Source organism: Purpureocillium lilacinum (genome assembly GCF_023168085.1).
Source record: "Purpureocillium lilacinum CBS 284.36 DNA, scaffold_2, whole genome shotgun sequence".
NCBI classification, from domain to species: domain Eukaryota; kingdom Fungi; phylum Ascomycota; class Sordariomycetes; order Hypocreales; family Ophiocordycipitaceae; genus Purpureocillium; species Purpureocillium lilacinum.
This window is the reverse complement of record NW_027072112.1, coordinates 3,131,739-3,143,877: the sequence shown is the minus strand read 5'-3', so window position 1 is coordinate 3,143,877 and position 12,139 is coordinate 3,131,739. Positions and strand designations below refer to the sequence as shown.

At 58.2% G+C, this 12,139-nt stretch overlaps 3 protein-coding genes across 3 annotated transcripts; 2 read left to right on the top strand and 1 right to left on the bottom strand.

Annotated features, from left to right (window-relative positions):
* Positions 1–635: 635 nt before the first annotated feature.
* On the top strand, positions 636–2,037 carry PLICBS_002717 (uncharacterized protein; the record flags this gene model as incomplete). The annotated part of the gene is made up of 2 exons (XM_018322420.2): positions 636–755; positions 829–2,037. The coding sequence occupies 2 exons, from the start codon at positions 636–638 to the stop codon at positions 2,035–2,037; spliced, it is 1,329 nt and encodes a 442-aa protein (XP_018179900.2).
* Positions 2,038–2,462: 425 nt separating this feature from the next.
* PLICBS_002716 (glycoside hydrolase, 38 vacuolar alpha mannosidase) lies at positions 2,463–5,807 on the bottom strand (the record flags this gene model as incomplete). Its single annotated transcript, XM_018322419.2, has 3 exons — positions 2,463–3,812; positions 3,868–5,608; positions 5,662–5,807. 3 exons carry the CDS (start codon positions 5,805–5,807, stop codon positions 2,463–2,465), a joined length of 3,237 nt encoding a protein of 1,078 aa, XP_018179899.2.
* Positions 5,808–8,942: 3,135 nt separating this feature from the next.
* On the top strand, positions 8,943–11,942 carry PLICBS_002715 (DNA mismatch repair ATPase msh1; the record flags this gene model as incomplete). Its single annotated transcript, XM_018322418.2, has 2 exons — positions 8,943–9,362; positions 9,414–11,942. The coding sequence occupies 2 exons, from the start codon at positions 8,943–8,945 to the stop codon at positions 11,940–11,942; spliced, it is 2,949 nt and encodes a 982-aa protein (XP_018179898.2).
* Between the last annotated feature and the right edge of the window lie 197 nt (positions 11,943–12,139).

Sequence of the window (12,139 nt, the reverse complement as noted above, 5' to 3'; positions counted from 1 at the left end):
CCCTGCGGTCCATCTGCTGGCAGGGTGCGGGAGAGACCAAAAAAGCAACAACTGGCACGCCCACCAACCCATCCACCCCACGGCCCGCAGCCACCTGTCCTGGCCTGGCACCTGGTTTTGGTGGGGGAGGTGTGACGCTGTGGGTGCGACCCAGCAGTGGCTGAGCTGCCCGCCAGAGGCTGTGCGTCAGCCTGCCTCACGCGGCGCACCGGCGCCAGGCCGTTGTCCGTACGCCCGGTCGGTGTATTAGCTCAGCAGCTTGACGGATCCATCGCCAGCTCACGTCGCCCCAGAGTTGGCTCACTGCGACAAGTCCCGTGGTCCTTCCCGCACGTCAGACGAATAATCAGCCACGACGCAACAATCGCGCAGGCAGCGGGTGTGCTCCTGTGACGGACTCCAGGCCGCGATTCCTTCCATTGCTGCGTTGCATTGTACGGTTCCGCCGCCGACGAATTTGCGTGCTTGCGACGAGGGCGACACGACCAGCTAGCTATCCATCGGCCGACCTGACCGGGAGCTTGCTCAGGAGCTCCATACGCGGCGCCACTCGCCTTGACCGCGCGCTCTTGGTGCGTTCACAGCTCGCCCTCGACGAGAATTTAAGCAGGTCTTCGTTGTGAGCCGGAGCAACAATGGCACAAATATTCCTCGACCTCTTCTACTCCTTCGGGAACTGCCTCAACTGCTTCCCTGGATCGCCGACTCTCAAGGTCAACAGCCGCAGCTTCAAGATCCTGCGTCTGCTAGGCGAAGTACGTCTTGCTACTGGGACCGTGGCGGTTGCCTGATGAAAATGTCGTGGCGCTAACGTATGTCGCTTGCCAGGGCGGCTTCTCGTACGTCTACCTCGTCGAGGACACCTCGACCCACGAGCTCTTTGCGCTCAAGAAGATCCGATGTCCCTTTGGCGCAGAGTCGGTGCAGCAGGCCATGCGGGAGGTCGACGCCTACCGCCTCTTCGATCACATACCGACCATAATATCGGCCGTCGACCATGCCGTCGCCACTGAGCGCGGCGCCGACGAAGCGACCAAGACCGTCTACGTCCTGCTACCGTACTACCGCCGGGGCAACCTGCAGGACATGATCAACGCCAACATGGTCAACCGCACCGCGTTCCCGGAACGCCACCTCATGATGCTGTTCCTCGGCGTCTGCAAAGCGCTGCGGGCGATGCACGAGTATCGGCCCGGCCCTGCCGAGAGGATGGAGATGGGCAACGAGGAGGACCATCACGCCGACGGGCCCAGCAGCGGCGGCGGCCGGAGGGGTGGCGCCGGGGCTGGCGGCAGCAAGATGGGCACGCGTGGAAAACGCACCGAGGAGGAGGAAGAGCCAGAGCAGGAGCGCCCTCTCATGGAGAACGAGAATCAAATCAGCTCGTCGGGCCCCGGCGGCAAGGTCCAGTCCTACGCTCACCGGGACATCAAGCCCGGCAACATCATGATTGACGACGCTGGATCTACACCCATTCTCATGGACCTCGGCTCCGTCGCCCCGTCACCCGTCCCCGTGACGTCGCAGTCCCTCGCCCTGCAAATCCAGGACACGGCCGCCGAGCACTCCACCATGCCGTACCGCGCACCAGAACTCTTCGACGTGCGCACGGGGACCGTCATCGACACCAAGACGGACATTTGGTCACTCGGCTGCACCCTCTACGCCTGCTTGGTCGGAAAGTCTCCCTTCGAGATGCGCTCCGACGAGACGGGAGGAACGCTCAGTCTCTGCGTCCTCGGTGGCGATTGGCGCTTCCCGGACGAGTCGCCCGGCGGCGCCAAGCGCGTCAACAGCATCGGCCAGGCCAAGGCGAGGGCGGCCGCTGGAGGTGCAGCGTCAGACGGCGGCCCGTCGGACGGCCCTGGAGGCGCCGGCGCCGGCGGCAGCGCTTCCATCAGCGAGCCGATCCGCGAAATCGTGCGGCGCTGCCTCAAAGTCGAGCCTGCGGAGCGCCCCGACATCAACGAGCTCATCACCATGGTTGAGCACGTCATTGAAGAGCTCCCTGACGGTGGCAGCTACGGTTCACCATGAAGAACGAGCAACTGTGGTGTTTTCGTCATACGGGTTGGACGAGTCCTGTGTATAGGCATGATATGCATGTGTAACCATCTTTTTGTTTCCTAGCCCGCTTTACTGGACTGTCTGGGTTCTGGCATTGTATTGAGGCAGCGGCGTTTAAAGGGTGCGCAAATCTTTTGTAGCAGTTGAGCTGAGAGGGGGTTTGCCGCCGAGAGAAGTCTCTATGAGGCCCTAATGCTACTCGCTGCAATTATTGTACTTCGTACCTACCCATCCCTCCATACCAAAGCATGAGAAGAGAGATGCGAAACGATCGCAGGGCATACTAAATTTACATGTATTTCTCTTGTGCGATACCCGTGCTGCACACCAAAGTCTCAGTGTGAGTTGATTCCAGACCTCAAAACACTTTGCAAAAAAGGCTTCGCGGTGTTATCCTAAAGCTGGACCTTGTAGGTGGCCACCTCAAACGGCCGCAGCCTAATGTCGAAGTCTCCCTCGGCGTGCTTGACCTCCTCCAGCTCGTCCTCGAGAAGGTTCACCTTTGTCACCCGCTTGACGTTGAACTGCGTCTTGATGGTCGCCCGGCTGTGGCCGCCGAGGGACTCGTAGAAGCGCAGGATCACGCTCTTGCCCTTGTTCACGCGGAGGCCCTCGCGCCGGCTGACGTCCTCGTCGTCGTGGCCGCGCTTCACCGTGTCCAGAATCACAGAGTCGGACTCGTCAAGGCTGACGACCTTGACCGGTGCGCCGGTGAGGCTCTCCACAGTTGCCTTGGAGGCAGAGAGTGCCTTGAGCGGGTTGTTGAAGGCGTACGCGGCCTTGACCGTGGCCGATGACAGGGAGCCCTGATGAGGGAAGATGGCCCATCGGATTGAGTGGTGGCCCATGTCTGCGTGCTCGTCTGGGGACTTGGAGGATTTGAGCAGAGACAGGCGCATCGTCTTGCCGGCGGTGGCGAAACCGTACTTGCTGTCGTTGAGAATGGACACGCCGTAGTTGTGCTCCGACAGGTCGGCGAACCTGTGGCAGCAGACCTCAAACTTGGCCATGTCCCAGCTGGTGTTGTAGTGCGTGGGCCGCTTGGTGATGCTGTACGCCGTCTCGTACGAAGCCTCGGTGTTAACAATATCGACAGGGAACTCGACCTTGAGGAACTTGGAGTTCTCGTGCCAGTCAACCTCGGCCGAGCAGTTGATCTGGGATGGCTGGCCCTTGATCGCGGCCGAGAGGGTAATGTACGATTTGAGGGAGCTTTCCTCGCTGATCTTGATGTCGGTGACCAAGGTGACCTTGTGCGGTTTGTTCTCGTGAACTCTGGTTTCGCCGTACTGCAGGTCGCGCTTCGTCTTGAGGTGATAGACCTCGACATCCCAGGCCTCCCAGTAGAGAGGAATGTCATCGAAAATGACGAACTTGTTCGCCGACCCTCCCTGGTCAATGACCTCGCGGTCGTTGACACGGTCGAAGAGTGACGTAATGGCACCCTGTTTGACGGTGACCCGCAGGTTGTCATTCTCCAGAACGAACTCGTCGTGCTTCTCAGTCACAGTCACAGCGGGCTTGTCCTCTTGCACCTTGAACGTGCGGACGGGCAACATTTGGCCGTCACCACAAGCAATGCCGACCTCCGTCTCGCTGACTTCAACAATCTCCTTGCGATGCCAGGGCAGCGTGTTGACGACGACGGTTTCGGCCAAGGAGCCCTTTTGCACTTCAGAAGCATTATGAGCCTCGTACAGCTCCTTCAGGAGCTTCTTTCCGGTCTTGAACACTTCTGCATAGAGCTGTGGCGCATTAGTATCAAGAATAGTCAAGTATGCGGAACCTCGCGTCACATACCTTGTCCGAATCATCATAGCACATTTCAATGGAACTACCTGGCAGGCAGTCATGGAACTGACACAGTAGAACAGCCTCCCACATGCCGTCAATCTCCTCAGTGGGATACTTGTAGGATTTGTTCCTGATGGACGCGAACGTGGCGAGCTGTTCGATGTCACGAATCATAGCCTCAGTCTTGCGGTTGAAGAGCTTGTTGTTCGCCTGCGTGGTGTAGGTTCCCCTGTGCAGCTCGAAGTACAGCTCGCCGTACCACGTTGGAAGGTCCTTGACCTTGGGTGTCAGGCGGTCGAAGAAATCATCAACGGTGAGGCCGAGCTTAAGCTTCGGAATGCCGCCAATGGTGTTGCTGATACCGGCGCAGCGCCTGAGCTTCTCAAAGTGCTGCCAGGTTGGGCCGCCGCCGCCGTCTCCCTTGCCAAAGACGAGAAGCGACGAGTTATCCACGCGCAGTGTCTTGTGCTGGGAAATGCTTCTCTTAAGATCTCCAAAATTGGCATCGGACGTGTAAGTCTCCGACGGGGGCATGTGGCAGATGACCTGGCTGCCATCAGGGCTCACCCACATGAACGTGGTGTGTGGGAAGTTGTTGATGTTGTTCCAGCTAAGCTTTTGGGTCATGAAGCGATCCATGCCCGCCAAGCGGCAAAGCTGTGGCAGCTGGCTCGAATATCCAAAAGTATCGGGCAGCCAGAAGGTACGGCAACGAGCCCCGAATTCGGCCTCGAAGAATCGCTGCCCGTAGAAGAACTGACGGACAAGGGACTCGCCGCTGGGCATGTTGGTATCATGCTCAACCCAGCTACCGCCGATGGGATGGAACTGGCCCTCGGCGACCTTCTTGCGCACGCGGTCAAAGGCTCGAGGGTAGAACTGCTTGAGCCACTTGAACTGCTGTGCCTGAGAGCAGGCAAAGTGCGCTTCGGGATAGCGGTCCATCAAGTCGCACTGGCTCGACCACGAGCGGCACACCTTGCGCTTGGTCTCCGCCCATGGCCACAGCCAACAGGTATCAATGTGGCAATGGCCAATGCCGAACACAACTGGCTCCTTGCCGACCTGGTACACCCGGTGCGAATCAACGTCCGGCCCGATGATTTCCTGGGCGAGTTTCCGGCACTCCAGGATGGATTCTTGATCATCCACCTTGAAGGTGTCAATGATCTTCATGGCGACTGTCAAAGCCTGGTTCTGCTCTGCCGAATTCTCGGGGAGCTCACGCGCTGCGTCACCAAGCTCCCACATGTCGAAATGGAGCATGCGAGCAGGCACGTTGACGGCGGCTATGTCGGCGGTGCTGAGGCCGAAGTACTTGTTGGGGTCCGGCGGAGCGTTGGCGTCCTTGCCATTCGGCGCGCATCCAAACATGCCATTGCAAGCCATCTCGATGTAGATGACATGCTCCTTGCCGTCCCGGAAAGACTTGGGGATGATCCACTCAATGCGGTCGCCGCCGCCGGTGAGGCCCTGCAGCGGCATGCCGTCGTCGGACCAGACGAGGCCTTCGTTGTTGGCGTCCCACTCGAAGACCACAAGCTCTTCGTCGACGAGCTCCTTGGGCACGGTGAGGTGAACCCTGAACCAATGGGTGGTCCATGACGGTCCAAAGGCGGCGCCCGTATGAGTCTCCTTGAATTCATGCGACACGGCCTCGTCGAAGCTAGGTCGATCCTGACCAGGAGCGCTCCAGACGTAGAGCTTCACATGAGGCTTGCCTGAGAACCTGCCATTGTACAGGTTGCTGCGCCACGAGTTAGTCAGGGTGAGCGGCCAGCATGCAATCCAGACACCTACGCGAGCAAGTTGACCTTGCGATATTGCTCCGACCTGTAGAGCAATTCGATGCGATCCTTCAGGATGCTCGTCTTGGGCACACCAACAGGCTCGTTGACAAAGACAGGGTAGGAGCTCTGGCTCCTCAATTCTCCTCCGCCGCCCATGTTGCACGGGTCCAAGTTGGTTCCTTAGGCTGTAGGTGCTGACGAGCCGGATCTGGGAGGTTCAGTACCCGGCGATGAAGGACGTGCTTTGGCCAGGCCAGGAGTGGGAGGCGGTGGGAGATGAGAGCAGATATGAGCCGGGAAGCAGATGTGGCGGGTCAGCAGGTGAAGAAGCGTGGTGTTTGCGCAGAGGGTAGGGATGCCGGTCCACAAGGAATGGAGGGTCGCAGAGGCTGCCGTTGCAGTGCAGGTCCAGAGCTGCACGAGTGGTCACGGTGAGCCTTCGATGACGGACAGAAGGATGACGGGAGGGGAGATGAGGGGGGATTCTTATATGAGGTACTGAAAGCTCGGGAGCTGTAGGTAGCTTGCAGGTGGTGGGTGCGTGGGGTGATTTGGCGCCGCTCGCGAGGAGACGACAGGTTGCAGACAGGCAAAGGCTGACTGAGCAACGCAATGGCAGGCGCAGCAGCCAAGGAAGGCCGGGCGGGCTGCCGTGGTGCTACAGTGCATCACTGCGAAATCCAGGACTCTTTTGCCTGTCGGTGTACTGTAACCCGCATTCCTGTGCGACAGCGTTGAGACGCCGCCAAGCTCTGGGTACCGGTGTGGGGGGCGCCCACTGCTTCCAGCGTGTTTTCGGGTGGTCCAGCGACCGATTCTACCCCGCATGCCGACTTGCCGGCCCTGAGCGGATCTCGCGAGCGGGCGGGGGCGTGGTCGAGCCACCACCCATGATCCCACTGTGGTGCCAAAAGGCAGTCCCAGGGTAGGACCAGGGCAGTCAGGACGGCGGTGCAAGTGACCTCTACCCGCTGCAGGCAGCCTCGGGCGCCGAGGTATCGCAGGTGAACCCATGGCGGCGAAGTGTGAAAACTCACGATGAATGCAACGTCGACATACTCCATACTTTGTGTAACGACGTCGCGTTCATGGATGCCGCAGAGGCTGTCCGGAGCGTCAACATCACGAGACAGCTGACAGCACGCGGCCAACTGGCTCCACACTGCGCGGAATACCTAAGCTCGTAAAACGTAGGCGTTGCGTGCATTAGCCAGCGCAAGGCGGACTATATCGTGGACTTCATCCGGCCAGGCCGTTTGGTTGGGATCTTTGTGGCAATGGCTACGGCGACAAAGGGGCTCCAGGGGAATACACTTGAGGTGAGACTGCTGCCTCAGTTCCGCACCTCTCGTCGTACAAAGCACCACGCAGCCAAAACACCAAAAGCGCCTGGGACGAGGTACCAGCAAACGGCAGCGTGGTCGAAAACTGATCCCTCTCAACTTGCATGGGAGCCAAACGGAAATTTAAATTCCCATGGACTGCCCCAGAAGTCAAAACTGGACAAGGCCACGAAGACAATCTCGCCGTCGCAGCGTGGTTTACTCGTCCGAGTGGCATTCAGCGGTGGGGGCGTCTCCGCGTGTCGGTAGCATAATGGGCGGGTCTGCACCCAGTCGAAGGCACCCGGAAACGGGTCCTCGATGGATGTTCGACAGGGCACACAAACTTTGGCCATGCCGGCTCGTGCTGGTCACGAGCCTGCGCAGACGCTGCGGGTGCCGGTCGCACAATGAATTCTGCGCATGTTCTAGGCGTGGATTTTGCCGTGGTGTCTGGTAGTACATGCGCCCATAGCTCGGCGATCGCACTGAGCACACGGAGCAGGTGCAGTCGACAGCCGCGAGACCGACAACAAAGCAGGTCCCACAGGCTGTGACTGTGACATCGGCAACCGGCAGCGGCGGAGGGGGAGCAGCACAGACGGGAACGCGGGGCGCCGTCCGGGAAGACGCCAGCGCCGAAATCGAGCGACAAGATGGTGGGTGGACGACCCCTGTGTGGTCACTCCAGCAGCCGCATTAGTGCAGGACGAATGGGTACGTAGACCCTGTTCCACCTGCGGGGGGGGGGGGGGGGGGGGGGACTGCCACAGAGTGCAGTCGCTGCCCCTCAAGCCCCCGTCTCGCGGGCGGTCGGGCAGAGCACGGACATGGAATCCATCTGTGTCTTCGTGGACGGATCTCCGCGTGCTGGAGGTACCTCCGCGGCCAAAGGTATAGCTCCGCCGTCCGCGCAAACAGGAGGCACCCAACAGATCCGACGCCCGGGTGAGGATGTCCTGGGCTCTTGAAGCGTTGGAAGGTTGGCTGGCCTTTGCCATCAAGTGAAATACGGCCACCTTTAAACGCAGCGCCATGACCGGCAAACGAGACAAACTCGGCATCAAGTTCATGATGTATCTGGCAAGGACGGCAACAGAGTGGCAGAAGGTTACAATGGGCCATGATCTTGTTACCTCCTCACGGGTGGCCAAGTCCGCTGGAGCAGCCACGCAAGGATTGCGTTGCCCTAATACACCGTGTCCCGTCCTACGGCAAGGGTTCATGCAGTACTAGGTATTAAGCCCGTGGCTCTGCGGCACAGACGGTAGCCTTTGCCAAGCTTCACATATCACGGCACCTACATTCCTGAGGCTGCTTTCACCCACGGCGTGACCACGCCGCATGACATGCTGTTGCACTACGGCACTACTACCCTGGGTGGTTCGCCTTCTTCTGCCAAGTACGTATGCACAATACCTGATGCAGCCGTCCGGGGCACACGCGGAAAGTTGAAAATCCCAGCTGAGCGACCCAGAGGTTGAAACGACTTGTTAAAGCCGATCCGCGTGGCTATGTCGTACGATTCGTACCGCAAAGTTCGCTCTGGGCGATGTTGGCCGTGTCGCCTGTGTGCCCATTTGTCTTCAAAGTGTAAGAACTGCCCCTCTAGCAATCAAGAGGTTGCTTTGGGACACAGACATGCACTGGAAACCAAAGACGTACTTTGGAACCATTGAGTCGTAAATATGCGCTGGACATATCTCATCGTCGAGCCCAGATGAGAGCTGGGCTCTGTGTACTTCTACGGCCATCAATTGACCCTGTTCGCCAAAGGCGTGGCAGGGGCAATGGTGGGGCCAACTGGAATCGGTACCTGCCTGTGGCCCTCGCTGTGCGAATTGCTTCCAGGCTGTACTCCGTACCTGCAGCGTCGTCCAATGCAAGCCGACCACGAAAACCCAGCAATCTCCGCCAACCGCTATTCATCTCCCGCTCAGCAACCGGTAGCATCATATGAGCGTGGTCCATGTTCCGACTCCGTCGTCTCCAGAGCCGGCATTTGATCCAACTCTGTGCGAGCCCCACGGCGACAATCGGCGTCACCTCTTTGTTGGTCTGCCCCGGATTCCAAGATGTCCCCTTTCAGCCTACACCCAGCAGGCGACAGCTGAGGGGGAAGAAGACGAAGACGACAGTCAAGCTGGCAGACCTGCCTCAGGGCGCGATCCACGTTGAGCCGACGCGGTCGCACGAGGACGACCATGGCCCAGCCTATCCAACCGTGGTGCTCCAAGCGCGGCGCAACATGCAAAAGTTCGCCAACTGCGTGCTGCTCACCCGCGTGGGCGGCTTCTACGAATTGTACTTTGAGCACGCAGAGGAGTTTGCGCCGCTTCTGAATCTCAAGCTGGCCTCCAAGAAGACAAGTGCAGGGCCCGTACCCATGGTAAGTTGACAGCTGGACACGATCGTGCGGCTCATCTAACCATACCCTCAGGCGGGCTTCCCTTTCTTTCAACTGGATCGATACCTCAAGGTGCTCGTCCAGGATCTCAACCGCTACGTGGCCATAGCCGAGGAGTTCCCCAACGACGCGGCCGACAAGGTCAAGTCGGGCGGCTTGATGCATGACAGAAGGGTAGCCCGGATCATTACCCCGGGCACACTGATAGATGAGAACTTCATCGACCCTTACTCCAACAACTATGTGATGGCAATCCACGTCTGCAAACCTCCAACAGAGCCTGAGAGCCCGGCTGTGAAAGAAGATCATGGTGTCGTTGTTGCACCTTCAGTGTCTAGCGCTACATCCCTAGGCATTGCCTGGCTAGATCTTTCCACGGGTCATTTCTTCACACAGTCTTCAGATCTGGCTTCACTATCCTCAATACTGTCAAGAGTCGGCCCCCGCGAAGTAGTCCTTGACCAGGACTTCGAGTCTCAAAAGGACCACGACATCTTCTCCGTCTTGGCTGAAGACCGACACCTTGTCACATATTCCCCTCAAGGCGAACTGCAAGATGTTACGGACTGGACGCCGCTTCTCGAGGCGGAGGTACCAGAGAACATGAGGCGAACATTCACCGAGGAAGAAATGTTTGCCGGCACTCTAGTGCTCAATTACGTCAAAGATCGGCTGCAGGGCATGGCAATGAAGCTCCAGCCACCGTTACGGCACGAGAGCATGCAAATCATGAACATTGACAAAAACAGCCTGCGAGCTTTGGAGGTGAAGCAAACGATTCGTGACGGTTTCTTTCGCGGCAGCCTTCTCCATGCTATCCGGCGAACTGTCACAAAGAGCGGAGCTCGACTTCTCAACGAGTGGCTTAGCTCACCGTCCACATCTCTGGAAGTCATCAACAAGAGGCAGGATCTGGTGGCTCGGTTCATTACTGATGGCGAGCTCCGTGACACGCTTGTTGTGCTGCTACGAAGAAGCCACGACTCTCAGCGACTCGTTCAGAAATTTGCCCTTGGGAGAGGCGACGCGGACGATTTGTTGGCCTTGGCCAGCACTATCCGGGCCACTGAGGGTATAGTGGACTTGCTGAAGCAAGCAGTCGCAGCATATACCGAACAGCCAGGAGAGGACTGCATTGATGCTCTAACTTCTCGGATCGACCTTTCGAAACCTTCGAAGCTTGCTCAACGAATTAGAGACGCCATAGATGAGGAGGGCATAGTCCATCAGCACGAGGTCGAAGATTCCGAAACCAGCCAGATAATGGCCCTCGCACAGGACATTGTGTCCTCTGAGGGTTCACATGCGGATGCCTCCTCGCTGCCCAAAGGGAAGAAAAAGCGCCCTACCACCATAAGAGAGTACTACGCCGAAGACAACGATGCTTGGATCATGAAACCAGCCGCCAGCACCACGTTGAAGAAACTACATTCTCAGCTTTCTTCGCTGTTGGAGGAAAGAGACGTGCTTGGAGAGACTTTGCGAAAACGTCTTGGTGCCTCAAGCCTCACTCTCAAATGGACGCCTGGACTGGGCCACATTGCCCACATCAAGGGCAAGGATACGAAAAGTCTCACAGACATCAAAGCGCTCTCTGCCAGTCGTTCCACCCGCTCCTTCCACCTTCCTGAGTGGACAGCGCTCGGGCAGCGCCTCGACCAGGCTCGGTTCCAGATCAGGCGCGAGGAGCAGCGTGTATTCCAGTCGCTACGAGAGCAGGTGGTCCTGAATCTTGTGAAGCTGCGCCGGAATGCGGCCGTGTTGGACGAGCTTGACATTGCCACGTCCTTTGCAAAACTTGCAGAGGAGCAGAACCTGGTCCGACCGCGACTGAACAACTCAACTTGCCATACCATCATCGGAGGACGGCACCCAACGGTGGAGGGTGGCCTGCTCGAACAGGGGCGGACCTTTGTTCGAAACGATTGCGTCGTCGGCTCAGCCAGTGATGGCTTGATATGGCTCATCACGGGCCCAAACATGGCGGGCAAGAGCACCTTTCTCCGCCAAAACGCCCTGATCACAATACTCGCCCAAATAGGCTGCTATGTGCCAGCATCATACGCTGAACTGGGTATCGTCGACGCCATCTTCAGCCGGGTTGGATCAGCGGACAACCTGTATCGCGACCAGAGCACTTTCATGGTTGAGATGCTTGAGACGGCGCAGATCCTCAAGCAAGCTACCTCACGATCGTTCGTCATCATGGACGAGATCGGTAGAGGCACTACTCCAGAAGACGGAACGGCCGTCTCATATGCCTGCCTGCATCACCTCGCTACCGTCAACCAGTGCAGGACGCTCTTTGCGACGCACTTCCACGAAGTCGCCGATCTGGCTGCTGCCGACGGCCTGTGTGGGCCCAATCGCAGTGTTGTACACACATACTGCACAGACGTGCAGGAAGATGGCTCGGGCGGATTTGTCTACGTGCACAGGCTACGGAAGGGCATTAACCGGCAGAGTCACGCGCTCAAGGTGGCCAAACTGGCTGGATTGCCTCAACAGGCTATCGACATGGCTGAGAAAGTTCTGGATAGAACAGCTTCGCGACCAATGTAGCGCTACACAGTCACGGAGGGGCATGAGTACGGTTGCAGTACGCAAGGGAATCCGTGAGACGCGCCTAGATCTTTTGCAAATTAGCCATGATATCCCAAAAAGGCAAATGCGACATGACAGAAGGCAACATAGGGTTCAGTCATACGGTGTTGTGTATGTGTCAACAGGAGAATTCAGGGTTAAAAAGCTCTTGAATA